The sequence below is a fragment of the Scomber scombrus genome, chromosome 14 (assembly GCF_963691925.1).
Source record: "Scomber scombrus chromosome 14, fScoSco1.1, whole genome shotgun sequence".
NCBI classification, from domain to species: Eukaryota; Metazoa; Chordata; class Actinopteri; order Scombriformes; family Scombridae; genus Scomber; species Scomber scombrus.
In genome coordinates this window covers 7,988,044-8,007,800 of record NC_084983.1, presented here as the reverse complement: position 1 = coordinate 8,007,800, position 19,757 = coordinate 7,988,044, and the positions used below count along the sequence as shown (strand labels likewise).

General features: G+C 38.9%; 1 protein-coding gene across 1 annotated transcript in view; it reads left to right on the top strand.

Annotated features, from left to right (window-relative positions):
- Positions 1 to 17,425, top strand: part of gabra3 (gamma-aminobutyric acid type A receptor subunit alpha3) — a 48,306-nt gene extending 30,881 nt beyond the window's left edge. Inside the window, 6 exon segments of the mRNA XM_062432704.1 lie at positions 623 to 705; positions 1,479 to 1,622; positions 6,148 to 6,300; positions 10,755 to 10,960; positions 16,908 to 16,946; positions 17,102 to 17,425. Of these exon segments, the coding sequence (XP_062288688.1) occupies positions 623 to 705; positions 1,479 to 1,622; positions 6,148 to 6,300; positions 10,755 to 10,960; positions 16,908 to 16,946; positions 17,102 to 17,425 (949 nt within the window).
- Positions 17,426 to 19,757: the final 2,332 nt, after the last annotated feature.

The following is a 19,757-nucleotide window of genomic DNA, read 5'->3' as shown; positions in this document are numbered from 1 at the left end:
GCATAGACTGTAAATGTTGTAATTAAGTCAAAATAGCCAATTTTGTGATCCATTTATTAGTAACTCAGTCCACTCTATGATGGTTTTCTGGGTTGTCATTGTATAAACAACAGTACGAGTATGAATGAGATAGTATGAACAATTTCTCTATTCACTGAGTGCATTTTGTAAACTGACCTCCTCTGACCAAATGAAATAAACTTTGGTGCAAGAGATCGATATTTCCCCTTGCTGTCAGTCAGCTGAGCACTCATTACCTCTGACAGGGTGGGTACAGAAGGGAAGATAGAGAGGGTAGAGTCTGTTCGTCCTCTGGTTTTTCTTCAAACTTACATCCTGCGGCTTTAAAAGGCCTGTAATACACACTATCTGTGGGCAGATCTCAGGTTGACAAGAATATTTAACTGTTTTAATTATTACAGTGATTAATCTCCGTCACTGAGTACAACAGGGGCATGTAAACAAAGCTTGAGCTGAATGAATTATGTGTCTATGATTATACACCCTGCATTTTGTGTCTCGTGTCACATGTCATGATGTGTTCATAACGGCCACCACAACCATATTGCAGCCTGACTGCTGGAGTATTTTCTCTCCCTGTTTCTCCCTCTGACCCCCTCAGGCTGACCATTCATGCCGAGTGCCCCATGCACCTGGAGGATTTCCCGATGGATGCACACGCCTGTCCTCTCAAGTTTGGCAGTTGTAAGTTAGACCAGATGGTCAGAGTCCGGATTGTTCTCTGCAGGTGTTGGGCTCCTTTCCCGTCCTAAAAAAACTTCAGGACTATAACTGTACCCAGCAGTGATAACTATGACGCTTAAAAGTCTTTTTGGGGGGGAAACATAGCAAAAGTAAACACTGACTTGAAATCAGAGTTCCCTTAATAAAGATAAGCAAAAAGTATATTCTTTCGAATCACTAAATTAAACAATATGTTCATGTTTCTAGCATGTGGACCAAACTTTAAACACGATTAAAGGGGGGAATGTCACTCTACTGTTTGTTAGAGCTTTATTGATAAACTGTCTGGGCCAAGATTGACCAAGATAGATCAGTATCGACATGTGTCGGCTGTTAAATGACAAGAACTTTGACCTGTCGGTGACACTAAATGAAAAGACAGGTGATCGCCAAAGTCATGAGGACATCCTCTGGGGACCATGGATGTCTATTTAAAATTTCATGGCAGTCCTTCCAGTAGCTGTTGAGACTGAAAAGTGAAAGCTAAAGAGTGAATATCAGCCGATATATTTAGTTATCAGATGTTTTAAGAACTTAAACACCTTTATTAGCATTGGCTTCAAAAGTCTATCGGCCTAATCGATATTGGATTGATACCTAAAATGACAAGTCACTCCCTGTCTCAGAATGTGCTCATCTCATTCCCTTATTTCAAGAAGTCTAGGAACAAATAACAAAATGTAAAACGTTACTTCATATGTTGAATCTAATGCATGTTCTCCACTGTTGCCCAGATGCTTACACCAATAACGAGGTGATCTACCTTTGGACCCAGGGAGACGAGAGGTCTGTTGCTGTGGCAGAAGATGGCTCCAGGCTGAACCAATATGACTTACTAGGACACGTTATTGGCAAAGAAACCATCAGTTCCAGCACAGGTACATCATATACCATCTGCAGTCAAGACAGTACTCTGCAGTTTTTCTTTAAATGCAATCAAATGTTGCGAGTTCAATCAAGCAAAAGATTTAGTCCTAAAAGAAACAATATAATAGGCTTGTATGCAGTTCGCCAGCGTCTGCAGGCACACCAAATTCTATTTTGAAGGAGGAAACTGCAAGCAGTGAAGCAAAATTAGTTTTTCATGGGATGAAACTCCCACCTTTGAAATATAAACTCTTGTTGTATAAACTTTCTAGTAAATGAAATTGCTTTCCTTCTTTTCTGTTGACACATACTGGCACTCTCTTTTTGTGTGTGTTTTTTATAAAGTAACAATAGGTACTTTTCTCCACTTTCTGTCATTTTGGATTCAGCTTGCATAATTTCAGGCCCATCAAGAAAATGAAACTATTCAGCATATTTACAGAGATAACATAAAGAGGTGTGCCAGATGTGAAAGTCCTATTTCCCCATTCTGGTTTGGGCTATGGTCCAGAGTCAACTTTAAGAAGTCCAGAATTAAAAATGACAATCTGCCAGCCCATACGTTTGATTACATATTCATTTGATCTTAAATTCTCCTCGTCAAAACTGATGCAGGAACCTTTTATCTGTCACACTCAATCAAATCACCTTTTTGTTATTTCTCTACTGGAGGACTTAAAGCTTATGGTAGCACTTTAACATAAAAGTACGAAATAACAAGGTATGGGCTGAAGATTTGCATATGCTAGTTACAAACAAGACCGTTCTCAGTTATTATCTGGTAATATAATAGAGTTCAATCACCTCAGAAGAAGTGGATAGAGTACTGAAGCACTGATTACTGCAAAGCTACAGTATAGATAAAAGGTTGCTTCAGTGGGTTGGTTGGTAATTACTGAAAGACTGCATGCATAGCTCACAACTGAGCCACACCGAGTTTCCTTTTGAGAGATTTAACCTCTGCGGTGAAGCTGTTTGCTTGTGCAGCTCTCAGGAGGTGAGCTACTGAGTCACAGAGATCTGTCAGACTTCAGTTGCATTGGGAGACTAAACCACCATTGACACCACTTTCGATGGCACTCAACTTGTTTTCCTCGGAAGTAAAAAGTGTTGTTGAAAGCTGTTGAAAGAATTGCACTTGTACAACTCCACTGAGAACACTTTCCTTGAGCTCATCTTTACTGTTGTGTTATTTGGTGGTTAGAACGTACTATATGTGTGGTATATTGCTGAGGTAATTTTAAAAAGTAACAAGAGCAACTAAAGTGTGGCTACAAACACCAAAATTTAGGGTTGGACTAAAAATGATTCCTCTATAAACTGGTTTAGCCTCTGAATGTTAAAAAGAATCTGATTTCTACTAAGACATTAAACTTAATGGACTACATGAAGGCGAGGGCATGGGAGGATTCAAGCCAGTTCAGCTCTGGTTAGAATCTTCTCAGAAAAACACCTCGGGGAACGAAAGGCTGTTTTTCTCATATCTTTGCAGCCCAGATTACAGACATGGCAATGAGAGCTGGTGCTTAGGGGAGCTGTGAATTTGTCCATTTGCTGCCATCGCTGACAAAATCTGAGCTGAAGGAAATGTCCAATAAATCAAGGGTTAGAGTGACGCAGGCAGAAGCACTTCACATTTACAGCTAAGAGATCACAGTAAAATTTAATTATATATTTAAAGGAATACTCCACTAAAAAGTCTGAAAGGTGGCACTAAAAATGTACCTTTTATAAATACTTTGTCATCATAGCATTTTGTACATCTTACCCATGTTTAACAATCTTTGTAGTGATGACATTTTTTTGTATATATGTATAGTGTGCAAATACCAAACATGCATTCAACCACTGGCCCATGCCATCATCATCTCAATCCACCAAAGCATTGTATTTTCTTTTACACATTTAATATCTAATTATATCCGAGAGGAAAAGAAGAGGAAGGAGAGGGGGGAAAAATCTAAAACTGAAACTAACGGCAGCAGAAAACTGAGACAAAGACAAAAAAAATACAAGGCCATACTCAAAGTAAAGTACAAGTAGTGCTCCCCTAAGTGACTGTCAGCCCTAAAATGGAAAGCCAGTATATTTAATTCATTATTTGCTTACTATATTACATTAACTTGACTGCTTAAACCATTTTCTTTTCAAATAGCTTCATGTTCTCCCTCATTTTGTAAGTAGTCCATCTGATATATTTGTTAAACCGTGTCTACCCGGGGAGATGTTTTTGGAGCCATTTTCTTGTTATTTGTTTTAGTGTTTACCATTATATGCAGTATCCTTAAATATTTATCATTTCCTTTCCTTATTTTGTGTACCATTTTGCCGAACAGCACAAAGTCTGTATTCAAATGAATACCATCATTTATGATAGTATTGATTTGTATGACTCCCTCCAGCACTTGGGTAATATTTTACAATTACATTTAGCTTGTTTCTTTGGTTTTAGAAAGTAATGTGGTCGTATTTTCTATGCTGGAGATGTGTGTAAATTATGATTAATTTCCTTCCAAGTGTCCTCAGATATGAATTTATTAAGTTCTTCCTATTTTAGTTTTGGTCTTATTATTGGTTATTGGTTATTTTCTGCTGAGTTTAATGTGGCACTCTGAATGTGCTAATTGTTGCCTTAAAGATTCGAATGACATTGTTCCATTTTCATTTGGAAATTGTCAAAATATGGTCAATCCCTCTTGTGCCCATCTATTAAAGGCTGTATTGTGTTTATTAGGGGTAAATTTGGGGTCTTCCTTTATCTCATTCAGTATAATTAGGTCATTCCTCATTTCACAGTTTCTCTTAATTCTACCCTAAGTCTCCAAAGTATTACTAATTAGAGCACTGCCAGTTATTTGTGCCCTTTATTGGTTCTCTGTACAGAATGGTATTCTTTTATTGAAACACAACACCTTGCTTCTGAATTATCATTTAACCAGGTACATATTGGTTACATTTGGGCTGCTTCAAAGTAGGTCTTTAGACTGGAGAGAGCAAGTCCCCCCTTCTCTTTAGTCATTTTAACCATTTGACTCGCTTTTTTTTTTATTGTACACACATTTAGATTGTAAACTGATAATGAACAGCAGTTAATAATAATTTGCATAAGTGCTGGTAATTATTTTTCAAATTTTGATATATAGAACCACATCTCCTGCATATAAAGTCAGTTTGTGACATTCCTCTGCTATTTTCAAACCCTCAATTTCATTGGTCGCTCTGAAATATGCTACTGCAAGTTCAATATAGATCACAAAAATTACAAGAAGATAGTGGGTCACCCATGTCTCATTTCCCCATTTCAGCTCAAAATACCTGACAGGGTTCCACTTCCCCTGACCTGCTGTCTTGATGTTTTAAACACTGCTTGAAGCCATTTGATAAAAGCATAACTTAATACAGGATTCTAATACAAAAGGCCATGACACTCTGTCGAAGGCTTTCTCAGCATCCAAAATTAAAATCAAATGTTTACATTTTATTTTCTGTAAGTAGTCTATTATATTTAGGTTTGTCTTAAATGATCAAATTTGTGTTTAGCCTGCTTGGTCTGGGTCTATAATATTGCAGAATAATATTTGACAGTCTGCTAGGATGCTGCTTACCCTTTTGTCTACATTTAGTTATTAGTCTATTAAGATCTGCAGTCAGCAAGATCCTTGCCCTCTTTGTTTATGATGGTAATTATAGAACTGCACAAAGTATTTGCCCACTGACCCTGATCTAACACCCAGCTCATGTTCTTTCTGTGGTAGTTTTACTCAAGAGAGACATTTATAAATTGTATTTTGAGGGATTAGATTATTGTCAGGACTGTATAATTGTTTGTAGTATTCTGAAAATGCTCATGCTATTTCTTATTTACCTTTTACACTTATATTCCTGGTTTAGGTCTTTGATAGAAAAGATGTGCCTCATTCCTGAAGTTGTAGTCAGATCTCTGCGACAGATCAAGCAATCAACATCTAGAAAGACACAGAACAGAAGATAGATTGTTAGGAGAGTATTCAAGTTGAAAATGTAAAAACATATTTTATACCTCAGTCATCATTTTATCTCTCTGACCATAATGGAGTTCAAATGGATTTGTTGACATTTTAAAAAGGAGTGGCATTGGGATAAAGGAATTTTATTAGGCTGTGCTCTTTTCCATTTCCATTTGTACCTTAACTCAAGGTTTCCTCTGAAAGATAATTGTCCTCAGTTTTCTAATGTAAGTTGCTCCTTTGCCATGACCTTTAAATCTTTTCACATAAAGCACAATCACCAAATCCTCAACAAAGCCGTTCAAGTCAATGATTATGTCTCTTGTTTCATTTCTTCCACTCTTTCAAATTCCACTTTTTATGCTTTACTGAATAGATCCTACTTTAAACTGAGGTGAAATGGAGGGTAACGTTTTAATACATAGAGCACATGACAACGTCTTTTGAACATTTCTAAGCACGTGACGTCTTTTTAAATATTTTCATAACTGCATTAATCATTATGATCCTGTGTGTCTCTCCATCTGTCTGTTTCTCTCTTCTCCCTTAGGAGAATATGTAGTGATGACAACATACTTCCATTTGAAAAGGAAAATTGGCTATTTTGTGATTCAGACCTACCTCCCGTGCATCATGACTGTCATACTGTCTCAGGTCTCCTTCTGGCTAAACAGAGAATCGGTTCCTGCGCGCACTGTATTTGGTGAGTGCCATCTTGTGTTTTTATTCAACTCCAAAAAAAATGCATTAATGATTGATGATGTCTGATGATTTGATGCCCGGCAAAAATGAAGCTTTTAAATTATGAGAGCATAACAAATGTGCAGAGCGGCATTTGTTCACATCGTCAGATGATTCAGCAAACAGCAGATCAAGCGGAGGGTTTAAAAAAGGAGTTCTAGATAACATAATGATGTATAAAACATAAGATGGTGCATTAAGGTGCATATGGGCATGAATGAGCAATTCATTTTTTTCTAAAGCTTTTTATCACAGTATTGATTAATGCCTACACCTTTGTTACTGTAAAACACTAATTAACCAAAGATAAGTAGAGGCCATGTTGGAATAAAAACTGTGGTAGGAGAAGCTGTTGCATCACATAGAGAGGATGTTCAGCTGCTTTCTCAACTATATAACAGCCAGCCTAGTTTCAAGTGTTATTACTCACTGGACTATAACTGCAGGACATGAGATCAAACCAGAAACATGCTTTTTAAAAAACAGATATCATCTCTTTAACTCTTAAAAAAGGTCCAAATTAAACATTCACAGTTGTTGGACAAAAAAATATAAAAAGAAAGAAAGGGCCGTTTCACCATTCAGTCTAATAAAACATTGTCACCATTACAATAGGACCCCAATCAAATCATCATTCAATCAAATCCAAGCTTTTATAAGAGTATCTTAGATTTTGCGAACAAAATGTGAAAGGGTATTCTTTAAAAAGTGTAAGCTGCACAATACGCCCTTTTTTAATATTTGACATTTTCCCTGTCACGTATGTAAAACATGACTGCATTATTCTCCCTGTGTACTGTGAATAATAGATATAATTGTCCATTCAGCCAGTACCAGTACCATTCAAATTAAGAACATTTTGTCTGCTTAGATCACCCCACACTCAAAGATGAGATGTGATTTGCCCCTCCCCTTCTTCTTGCTGTTTTTGTTGCACTGCATAATCTATGAAGGAGGTTCTTAAACCCATGTGTATTGATGTTTGTTCAATAATTAGCATTTTGAATTGGAAATGAAGCACACATTTACACGCTGTAGCACAGGTGGCACAATCGAGGTTGAATAACGTGGAAAGCAAATGACATTTTTCATCATTTTGGTCAGGATTCAGCACACATTCGGAATAACCACGGCTCCTCCACACAGACACACACGACCATTTTTCCATGAACAGTCATTTGAACATTATTTCAGTCACACATGAAATTCCATTTTTAGAGAACAATTTCCTTCACATGAAGAGAGAAGCTGTAGTCAGTGTCATTTGTCTGAGTGAAATGATTGAAACATTTACAGTGAAGAACACAGTTTCCAGCAGTGCTCACATCTTGAATCATTTGTTCTCACCGCCACATACATAGATCAGCTGAAAGAAGAATTATCTTTCTACTCAGTTCTCAGCTGCTATTTGAGTAACTTAACTTATACTAGTGTTTGACTGGAATATCAAGCACTCAACGTCCTCTAATTATCCGACATTGTATTACCACCACACTAATAATGATGATGATGATGTTACAAGTTAGTTCATTAGAGAGAAAACCTTGAAATGAACCATCACATTTTAGATGGGGTCCTAACATAGAACAAAAATGAAAAACAAGAACCCTACAAAAACAATCAACAATTTGACACACTACAACTAAGACAATTATTAACACTTGATAGCCACAGCGACGCTGTGAACAAATGCTTGCCCAGCAAAAATAGAAAACAAACAGTAGAATATATAGTGTATTGTATATATAGGTATCATCTACAACATGTACAATTTATCTCAAAATAAAGGAATGGAGAAAACATTGTATAGGATGCCCAACTGATATATTGAGGAGTATGGTACCAAAAACTGTTGTAGGTAAAGAAGATAATTGAAATGCAAACATTTAAAGATGAGTTGCGGCCAATGAATGTGTCTTCTTATATCGAGTAGAGGCAACTTAAGTGAGTCATTATACAGTAATGAGTACTGGAGAAACATCCAAGAGCCAATCTACATATGTTATTGTATGCTGTTTTGAGGGGTAGAATGTTACTTTTGGATGCATTTTAATAAACAACATTGGCATAGTTAAGAACTGGTAATATAGGTTGTGAAGCAAGTTTCTTTACGACACTGTTTCTAGATTGAAATAAAACACTGGTTACCAAAGACCAAAATGTAAGATTTCGTTTCATAAGGTACTGAAATCCAATTGGAGGTCACTTTGGATTTGCAGTAAGTTTAGAAGTATAAATGACAGTATCATCTGTATGTAGTCTGACAGAAGAATTACAACAGAATAAAGTGGACCCACTATCAAACTCTGGGGTACACCTCTTTGTTTAACCAATATAATCAAACTACTTTCCGTGAAAGACATGTTTTCTATTACGAAAAATTACTAATAATGTATTTCAAGACCAACTGCATAAAGCCAATCTAGTTTAGGTAGTGATCAACCAAATCAAAATCCTTCTTGAGATCAATAAAACCAGTATCAGATGCTGAAAACACACCATTGAATTATATCTGGACTAAAATGGATAGGATATTATTAGTCTTAAAATACTGTGATAACCGATTAAACATTCGTTTTTCAAATACTTTAGCATAGGATGATATATGATGATGTAGATCTCTAATTATTTGGATCAAGAATGTCACCACCTTTGTAAAACAGAGATAGCCATTAATCAAAAGTCGATAGGAACATATTTAACAAGTCAGAAAGTAGGTACATGAGTAAATGAGATGCTAATTTTATTTATCCGAATGCAATCACATCGATTCCTACACCACTGCTCAAACTTAGTTGTTTGATAGTATCACAACATCTGTAGGTGTTATTTTTTCAAAGGAAAAGGTACTGTGACAAGATTAAATATTAATGCCAGTGTAAGAAAGTGTAAAGTCAGGTATTAAACCAGAGCAGACAGTAGAAAATTGCTGACTCAACACTTGGGAAATTGAGTCATGGATCATTTTATTGCCATCTATAATTTGGGTAATAGGACATTTATCTGAAGTGTGTATTTTGAGTTTTATACTTTACAGAAATGTTTAAAATTATTAGGAGAGACATTATTTATAATAATCAGTTTTGGCAGTGCAGATTATGGTCTTGGAGATACTTTTTTAGTTTTGTGTATGTTTCCCAATCAGCATTCTCCTTGATGAAATTTAGCCAAAACTTTATGTCTCTGCCTAAGGAGACTTATAAGTTCTGCACTTATCCAGGGTGTCCTCCCTTGACCTCTGAGATTTTCCAGGGAGTTACTAGTTGAGTGAACGCAAATATACAAAATTCAAAACAATCCCAGGCATCCTTTCATACACAGTAAATAACTGAGTGGTCACAGAAGCAGTCTGATACAACAATGTAAATGTAAAACACTGCCTAAAAATAAATCAATCATTCACTAAAGAAAGTTAATAGTTATCCATCTTTTTATGCCACACATTTTAATTTCTTACCCATGACCCTCTGAAATGAGCTGACCTCTCTGTTCTGCAACACAATATTCATTTTTTTAGACCTTACTGTGTATCTATTTTCCAGCAGTTGAGATAGGGTTGGAACAGATAAAGTGATTGCTTTGATGTGGTTGGATGAGCAGCCATTGTCCGAGCCACATTTCATTCCAGGCAACACTGAATATGAAGGCCAGGATGTGAAATGATCTGCCAAAGTTTCAAAGTCTTATACGCCAGAGGATTCATTTGCAGATTTATTAATTTTAGTAGGTGGAGATCTGTTTTCACTTTTTATGTGTTGTTATGTGTTGTAACTGTGGCACATAATCCTGCATTAGTGATTGCCTGTACCAACTGAGGACAATAATGTGTCTGTCTTTGTGTATTAAGTAAAATTAATTTGAACTTTTTACACCTTGGGTCTTGATCTTCATGGTTTTTAATAAACCTGTATTCAATATTTGACATTGCATGCATTTTGTACCCTGCAACTCCACTAGAAGCTTTACAAACATCTATTGGTGCCAGGAGGAAAATACAGCCCAAAACACCCATTATAATGGTTCATTGTGTTGAGAAGCTAGTTCATGTTTGAACCTGCAAGATGGATTGTGCACACTTATGTTTATGCATCACTGAATTGAGTCAGTGGCTCAGCTTTCTGATTTCACACATTAGATGATGTGAAATTGAAGCTGTGAAATACAGCAGACCATCATTTTTAGCTCGTAACTTTTAACTTTCATTGTACTTTTTAAGCCAAAAAAAAGTAGTTTAACTTCAACTGTTTTAAAGCTATATTAGATGGCTTCCTGTGAGTAAAAGGTCACCATAAGCTATAGTCATGATATATTATGCAAAATGTGACCCAAGTTGTTAAAAGAAAAAGAAAAAAGTAGAGTTTGGTGTGTTACCTCAAAAAGATACTTCTTAACTGATATTTTCATTTTTATCCTCAGGGGTCACCACCGTCCTAACCATGACCACCCTGAGCATCAGTGCTAGAAACTCCCTTCCTAAGGTGGCCTATGCCACTGCCATGGACTGGTTCATGGCTGTGTGCTATGCCTTTGTCTTCTCTGCCTTGATTGAGTTTGCCACAGTCAACTACTTCACCAAGCGCAGCTGGGCATGGGATGGGAAAAAAGAGGGCATGGAAATAAGGGTGAGTGTTTCTTATTTGAAATAGTTTCATATCAAGAAATGAATGGATATCACACGCCTGCACTTTCTATTCATCACGGCACACCAACATTAACGAACACGTCATCCTAAGAAACTAAATGCAATTTTTTCAGTCCCTCTTCCGGCTTATTCCATTCCAGATTAATTGTTCCTCATCATCTTTTGCTTTGATAACCTTGCTAAAAATTCTTCATATGACTCAGAAAGTACTCATTTAACAATGGAAGAGCGATGTGGGCAAACTGCACTTTAGAAACACTGATAGAAAGTTCCATCCTTAAAGCAGCCCGGAGTACTCTATAAAGACTATAAAGAGAGCTTTTATTTATTCATTAACAGCCAAATGGAACAGGGACAGTGAGGCGGAACAGTGAGAGCAGAAACAGAGGTAAACTCCCAGAGACACTGGCCCTGATTTATGACGGCAGCATATGTTCAAGTCTCATCTTAAAGTCAGTGTAGGCTCATTCTGCCTGAAAGATAGCTTCCTTGCATCTATTGTGCACCTTTTTTTTTTTTTTTTTAAAAAGGCACAGTGATTAAAAATAAGTGAGTGAGCATGATTTAAAATGAATCCCCACAGGCTGACGTTTTTATATTTCAGTGTGAAATCTGATCATTCAAACTTTACACATTGGTCAATAGTCTGGGCTGTTTTTTGTGTTGTTTACGAGGGCGGAGTAGGGTGTTGAATGAACCTGCATCAGTGTAGGACAGTAGAAATAAATGTGGGTACAGAGCTTTTCAGCATAAAGTTGTTTGCACTCGGTTCCCATTCAAAGGATTTGTGGTTTTATTTGGAGGGAACTGTCAAGTGTGGATGCAGTGGTCTGATCAAGTTACGATGAAATCACATAAAAAGTCTCATGATAGCCTCAACGCTTAGATTTACCATGATGTCTATGATATTTTATAGCTGATCACATCAAATGAAACAGATTAGAGGCATGAGACAATATCAGTGCAGACACGGAGAAGCAATAAAGGACAATTAAAGCACTCAGTTTTGTGTTGAATGCATGAAATGCTCATGTGTCTCTGTAATTCATTTAGCAGTAGCATACGCTTGAGATCTGATGAAGCAACAAGGAAAGTAACAAACGGTTATTTTCCTGTTTCAGTGTGGCTCACATAAATGACAGAATCAGGTGTTGATATCCTACTGAGATTTGAGCGACAGTGCTTAGATGTTGACTATAAAATATGCCTTCCCTCTGGCGATGAATATATTTCTTTTTGGCATTTACTCATCCATACATATGCATTATGTTCAGTTACCTTAGCAAATGTGCACATGGTGTTAAGAAAATGTCAAAAAGAATAGCTTAGAATTTGATTTACTGTACAATTTGCAGAACCACGTGGAGTTTACAAAGTCATACTGATTACTGACATTAAGAGAACTGGAGAACACACCTATATGTATTTTATGCATTTCAGATACTAGAAACTGAAGTGTACGACTCTGTTTTATATTAAATTATTCTTTAAAATCTCATTTAAATGTTTCTGATCAAGAAGACAGCATAAAAACACTGTTATAGTAGAAAAAATATAAACATGCGAAGGCCAATTACTAAATGTAAAGCTAAAATGGGATGAATAGCTGTCTGGGTGTTACTTATTAGGCAGCACGGGTATCACGGTGGCACTGTCCTGCCCTCATACTCGTCATTCTCAGGTAAATGCTGTTGTTACAATGTGTTGCTGCTAGAACAGAAAAACACTGGTGTGCTTTTATCAGCCGCAGACAACATAAAGAGCATCTTATTTCTTCTACTGTGACAGACAGTGCCACAAATCTATTTTCTGCTACTAATGTACAAACTGTTTGACACAATCGGTACAGCATTTCCAGTTTTTTGGGGTTTTTTTTAATAGCTTGACATTTGGTGCTCTGAGTGACTGGCAGAAATGCATATTGCTGCCACGGAACTTTTCAGTTGGTGGGGATAATTTTCAGCGTTACATCACAGCAGAGTGGAGTGTTTTTTCTTTTCCTTTTCTTTTTTTTCTCCTGTTTGATGCCTCATCTTAATGGCAACAGCCTGGGCTGCATACTCAGTGGGGGGGAAGGGGAGGGAGGAGGGGGTCTGTGCTGAGCATGCAGTTGTCATGATAGATAAAAAAGAATGGGGTCACAGAGGGAGACATGGCACTCCCATCACACTCCCCCGCTACAATTGAGCTACTGGAAAGCAAAGGGATCACGCTACGCAGGCTTTTTTTAACCCCTCTTTTTAAAACATTTACAATAAAAAAAGGCCTATAGGAGGGGAACCCTAACAGTGAAGCGTGCAGACTTAGCTCAGTTAGTCCTTTTTGAAAAATACCCTGCACAGTTATCTGAGGCCAGGTTTCAGCCGCCGGTTTCAGCCGCCGTTCTCAGCGGAACCAAACAATGACTTCATCACCCCGGGGTCCTTCTTTTTTAGGTCTGCGATGGCGAGCTGCAGACGAGTCAAGAAGCGCTAATTTACTTTGCTGGTTATGGAGCTTCTGTGCCATTTTCTCCCCTTTTTTTGTCGCCTAACATTCTGTTTGACAAGCGATCTACCTAATTAGCTCTCCCCTCGCCGGCTGAAGGTGTGCTTATTACAGAAATTAGCCGGTGGGGAGTTCGGTTGGAATGAAAGCGTGCGTATTCTTGGCTCTCCGTGACACATGATTGGACACCAGCGTGTTAGATATTATGAGCTGGTTTCATCAGCGGAGGCGGGAGCGTTGGCTCGGTGTGCGGTGGTCTTTTCTGCTGGAGCCAAAGTAATGATCACGGTTTCACATGTATGCCTCATAATCTTGTGTAGTCACACCTGCACCACTAATGACTACATGTACAGACAGTTTGCTGTAATTGTTGGTTAGAAAACGGTGGTGACAGTCTGTCATCGTTGTTCCTGGCAGTCACAATGCAGCAGGGCGCAGCATGACCCCGGTACTCACTTAACTGAACAACAAGGAGGCTGCCGCAGTTCGTTTGGTAGCTAAAACAAAACTTAACTAAGCTACGGATGGAAATTTGGTCTACTGAGGTGGGAAAAAAACAATCCTGAGCTGCCATTTCTTGAGGCGTCTTGTTCAAACAGTCTTTGATGAGAATTCGTTTCTCCACACCTTTGTTGTTTGAGCTTGAGGTGTCACTGTGCACGATTATCTGCCTCGTGGCAAGCTTCTTGTTACTGCCGGGACAAGGAACAACCTCTGTAATACAGCAAGATGAAGAGGTTACATCTGACTGACAACCCTAAACCCTGTTTTTATTGCATGTGAGCACCATCGTTCATGAGATGCAGGGGCTTTTAATCAGTTCAGTGTTGCTGTGTGACAAGTTGATTTTTTTCTACAGTATATCTGGTGAAAAGTGGATACCCGTTTGGAAGGGATGTGCTGTTTTAGGAATTAAGTCTGAGAGGGACAAAGAAGAAAGAAAAGAGAGGTGGTGTTTGCTTTGATTTGGGATTACAGCGTGTGTTAAACTAACACTCACTGACAGGTAACCTAAAACACAATCTGCTTTTATGAGAGTGATACACAAACACAGGTTGGTCTTCATAACCTTGTGAGGACCTGAAACTGACCCTAAACCCAATTCTAACCTCAACCTTAAAACCAAGTATTAACCCTCAAATTGCCCCTTTGAAGTTATGAGGACATTTTGGCCGGTCCTCACAACGCAAATGTCCCCATAACACTGGTTTTCAACTGCAAGTTCTCTCAAAGATAGAAAGACATGCACACACACTCACTCACTCAGGGACACAAACAGGGCCATAGTGGCTCCCTAAATGGAGTCAGCACATTTATACACACACACACATGCTCAGATACTTGAGGCTATTAAATATGCCAACACCTCATCTCCAATCTTGGACAGGAACAGACTGTCACAAGGTTCAGTTACACGCACACATGCACACCGAGCTCCAAACAGCAGGACACAGCGAGGCACATTTTACCCTGAGGATATTTAATCACACTCATAAAAGAAATTCTGATGCAACAATTTGCAGAAGTTACAAAGACAAGGTCAATAGATGTGTTGTGTTTGGGGGTGGGGAGGAATTTGTGCCTGCAGCTAGCCAAAATGACTTTGAATGGTGCGCAACAATGTTTTCGCCCGGGAGTAAATTATGTGCTGTGTCACATTAGGTTTATAAAATAAAAATATATATACACAGCACAATGCCACATGCGGTTTCCCGCCCCGATAATTAGACCATATGAATTACTGCAGAGGACAACTCGGCTAAGTAACAACTGAAAATTACTTGTGTTGTTGGTTTGTCAGGTTTATGGGTATAAAACATCGCTAATGCCACGGACTTTAGATGGCTACGATTAAGGTCATATGACGTTGTAGTAGTCGTTCCCTTTTCTTGCTGAGTAAGCTTTTTGCTGTAATAGAGGAGGCCTCGATGTGGAGGAATCAATGTCCTTGGAAAGTATCCGGCTATCCAGGGGGCATCGGTGCAACTCTTTTGTCTCTGTGCTAATTGACTTGAGATGGCGCTCTTCAGGCAGAGACTCGCCATTCCTCTGTTTAATGCAATCGGCTGTCTGCGAGCTTTGTTAGGCTCTGGCTTTTTCTTGCGGAGGCGCTTGAAGGATCGTCCTTTGCGGAGGAAAACGCCGAACACTCTGAACTTGTTTCCTCCTCATTCCCGCCGCCTCCGTCACCTTGAAGCTTAACAACAACTCAACTCGGTTTGACACCTACTGCTAACATTATTCCAGCTGTATGTCGCACGTGACGTTGAAAAGTGGTCCTCCCTGTGAGTTTTATGCATGATGGTGACGCACTGAGCAAACATAGTGGACGTTTCCTTGCCACATCTTAAATCATTTGTCTGTTTGTGTGCGCGCGTGTGTGTGTGTGTGTGTGTGTGTGTGTTAAGGATGAAGCCCAAACAAAGCGTTCAGTGATGAGCTGTGTGCGGGAAAGAGATCCACCGTGAAGCATTTTGGAGGGGAAAGAGGGGACATTAGTTATGCTAATTAAAAAGATGGAGTGAAGAGGGGGGGAAAGGAAGGAAAATTAAAGCTGAGAAAGTAGAGCAAAAATTTTAAGCCGGGGCTCAAAACAAAAAGTGAAATGAGGGAGCGCTGAGAGGGGGGGGGGGAATCTGTTACAAGACACACACGGCTTTAGTTTTGCTGCAGATCTTAAAAAGTGGTCGAAATAGGATGAATGGTGTGAAGAAAATTAGCCCGGTCATACAGTAAACGTAAGCCTCTTGCCCGGTGATCAATCTTGGGCGCCCTACTTGTTCTATCGAATGTAGTGTGTTCAGGGGGCGTGGCGCTCTTTTATGCTGGCGGGATCCTAAGGTTATGCAAGATGAGCTACCTGAGTGTAGCAATTTAGCAAAATTAAACTCCCAGTGCCATCACCATATGAAAGACTAGTAATGATTTCTCTCTAGTAGTAGGAAGGAGGCAGTTTTTTTCTCCAGCCAGCTTTTATCGCATTCAGCCTTTTTTTTTGTCTTGTTTGTTTTATGGCGAGCTGTTTGCCTGAAGAGCCCCGGCTGCTCTCATTGATACAGTTTGTCAGACATGTCTGCAGGCTTTGTTATTTTTTTGCTTTGTTTCTCATCATGCTCTGTGCTGCTACTTTTTACTCTTAGCAGTATCAGACGCCGGTCCAGCCTGGTCCTGCAGTGATGCTAAATACAAATTGTTACCCTTTCCACGCTTTTAATTATTTTCTCAGTCTGATAATTCAGTCATGAATGACCTTTTTTCTTCTTTTTTTTCCTTCTTTTTTTTCCTGCAGTCCAGATTGTTATGATGTAGATCACAATTGACAGTAGTGTAAAAATGTTTTTAAAAACTACTTCCAGCTAGACACTGATGAATAGAGTATGTAAGTTGGGTAATTTTAATATAATTGGTAAACTTTTTTTCTTTTCCACTTTTCTTTTCAGGAACCGTTTCAGGCTAACATGGCCAGGATTAACGATATGGTTAGGCTTTTGTTTTGTTCTTGTGTGTGTCGTGTCTCGTGGTGTTGCTTCTATTTCCTCTTTATGAGTTCAAATGGAAGTATTGTTTGAGTCTGATGCTGCGCTCCTGACGATCTTTTACTTTTTTTTTTTTACTTCCTTTTTCCCCTTTTCAGAGAAGAGAATCGGCGACGCTGTCCAAAAAGGCGAACAACACCTTCAACATTGTTGGGACCACCTACGCCATCAACGTGGCTAAGGACCAAGGTTTGACCACCATTTCCAAGAGCGCCAGGGAAGCGGCGGCCAAACAACACCCCTATCTCAACAAAATGGACGACCCGTATATGGAGGCCAGAAAGTCATACAACCGTGTCAGCAAAGTGGACAAGATATCGCGCATCATTTTCCCGGTTCTTTTCTTCATCTTCAACCTGGGCTACTGGGCCACGTACGTCAACAGGAAGCCTGCTATCATGAAGGCAAACAACCTAAACTGAATCTGACAAAATGCTAGGCTTGATAATGGTTTGGTTTGGAGGGTAGACAAGTTTGCAGGAGGCCAAGACCATAACATCTTATTGTGTGTGTGTGTGTGTGTGTGTGTGTGTGTGTGTGTGTGTGTGTGTGTGTGTGTGTGTGTGTGTGTGTGTGTGTGTGTGTGTGTGTGTGTGTGTGTGTGTGTGTGTGTGTGTGTGCGGGCGTGTTTCGTGTGTCTGTTTTTTCTTAAGAGTTTGATATTTTGCACGTCTGTATAGATGGAAAGCAAACACAGTAGATTCACATAGTGGACCTTGGATGGAGCACATTCTCACATCAGACTGTTTATGTTGCTTTTATTTTCTCTCCTCTATAGGGCTGAACAATTAGTATAATTTTACCAAAATTGCAATATGGCCTACTGCTATTTTCAAATGGCAGGGGGTGCAATATTTGTTAAAAAAGGTTAAATTTGTGTCAAAATACCAGCGATGTCCTGGCCTATACACCATACTAATCTTTGTTTGGTACAGCTCCTCATTTTAATGTTTTTCAGTGAAAACTAGAATAATGATGGAAAAAATGAGCATTCCCTCCAATATTGCAAATCGTACCGCAATCGCTGTATCAGTCAAAATATTTGCAATAAGATATTTATTTTCAGAATGGTTCAGCCCTACCCCTCCACACTTAGCTCTGGCCCTGTTCCCTACTGTGAGTAACCAAGTGCTCCTTTGCTCTATCTTGATTGCGTGCCGTTTTGTAGAGTAGTCCAATTGTGTTTCATTATGTTTTGAAATGTTTGCGCTTTGCTTATAATAAGTTACAGCAAGCATGCGTTTGTACAATTTTCATTGTAGCTCATTACCAATGATTAAGGTTATGACATATCCATCGAGTTAACAACATGCATGCACACACACAGAGACACACCGTGACGCATTAGAAAAACGCCAGCGCAGCCATTCATTGGTCGCTTTACTGTGCTCTGTTAGCCGGGGGCAGCCTGTATAGTTCCTTAGGAAAATCATTAATAATCGTCAGTGTCTGGCCTTCAGCTCGAGCTGAATCTCAACAGACCCCAATGCAGTATCATTTGGAATTGCTTTCGCGTCCCCACGGGGCGCCTGTACATTATCTAGCCCAGTGGCTCTTATTGTTTTAACTGGCTGAGTATGTTCAATGACAGAGAAGCTATGTGCCTTGGTGTATACACACATCGTAAATAAAAAGGCTTTGAACGCTCACACTCACATCTACAGCACACATATGCACAAAAGGTTTGTGTACATATGTATAAATAAATACACACACATTGCAACACATACTGGTGTCCACAGGCTCTGTATACTGCAGTATGTGGTCGTGCCCCACCCACCCGCGGCCTATGGGCACGGGCACCGAGTGTAAAATTGCCCATTAGTGTGGAAGGTTAACAGACCTCTGCCTGTGACCAGATGAAGCAAAGAGATTAAAGGATCCAGCGCAGTCCACAACAATTATCGTGTGCATTTATGCTTGGGCTCGTGGTGCTGCGTCTCCATGAGCGGAGCAGTCAAAACAAACTACTACCATTACCTCAGAATCGAGTCAAATTCTCAATTGCAGTCGATCTTAACATATCCATGCAAATGCAAACAACACTAGATGTTTTATACATTCAAACACACCAAACGCTCGTCCTTTCTTTAAGTATTATGGGCACTCTGGTGCTGTTATTTCTTTGTTTTATCTACATCGGTAACTGTTATGATTTCTCTGCATTTCTGCCTCTTCATGAGCTAGATTTGATTTGTTGTAACTTTTGCCCTTTTTCTACTTGATTGTGAAATGTATATTGGTGTTGATTTGATTGTCTACATTTGCTGTACTGTTTTTGTGTTTTGTAGTAGACAACAAAAGCAGATATGTGGCAGTCATACAGTATTTCTGAACACACTTCAACACTGGAGACTGTATTATACGCAGCACAATGCTGTCAACACGTATTCATATCTCCGACAAGAAAATCATAAACCAAATGTAATTGTTGTGATCACGCTGAAGAACAAACCAATGGTCAAACTGGATATGTTTCAACAAGTGATTGTTTCAAAGTTTCAAATCAGATTTGTCTCCAGCTGTGTGAACTGTCTCCTACATTTGTTTTCTGTATTTCTGTCATGTGTTGAATTTTGTACATGTTGAAACAGATGTTAAAGTAATTTCTGTTGCTTTTTATTTTGCTGGATGCACTCTGGATATTTCATCGCATCATCTTAAAATGATAGAGTCTTTGACAACCACTGTACTTAACACCCCAACATGCAGTCATCTCTTTAAACTGTATCTTCAGTGGTAAGCATAGAAGAA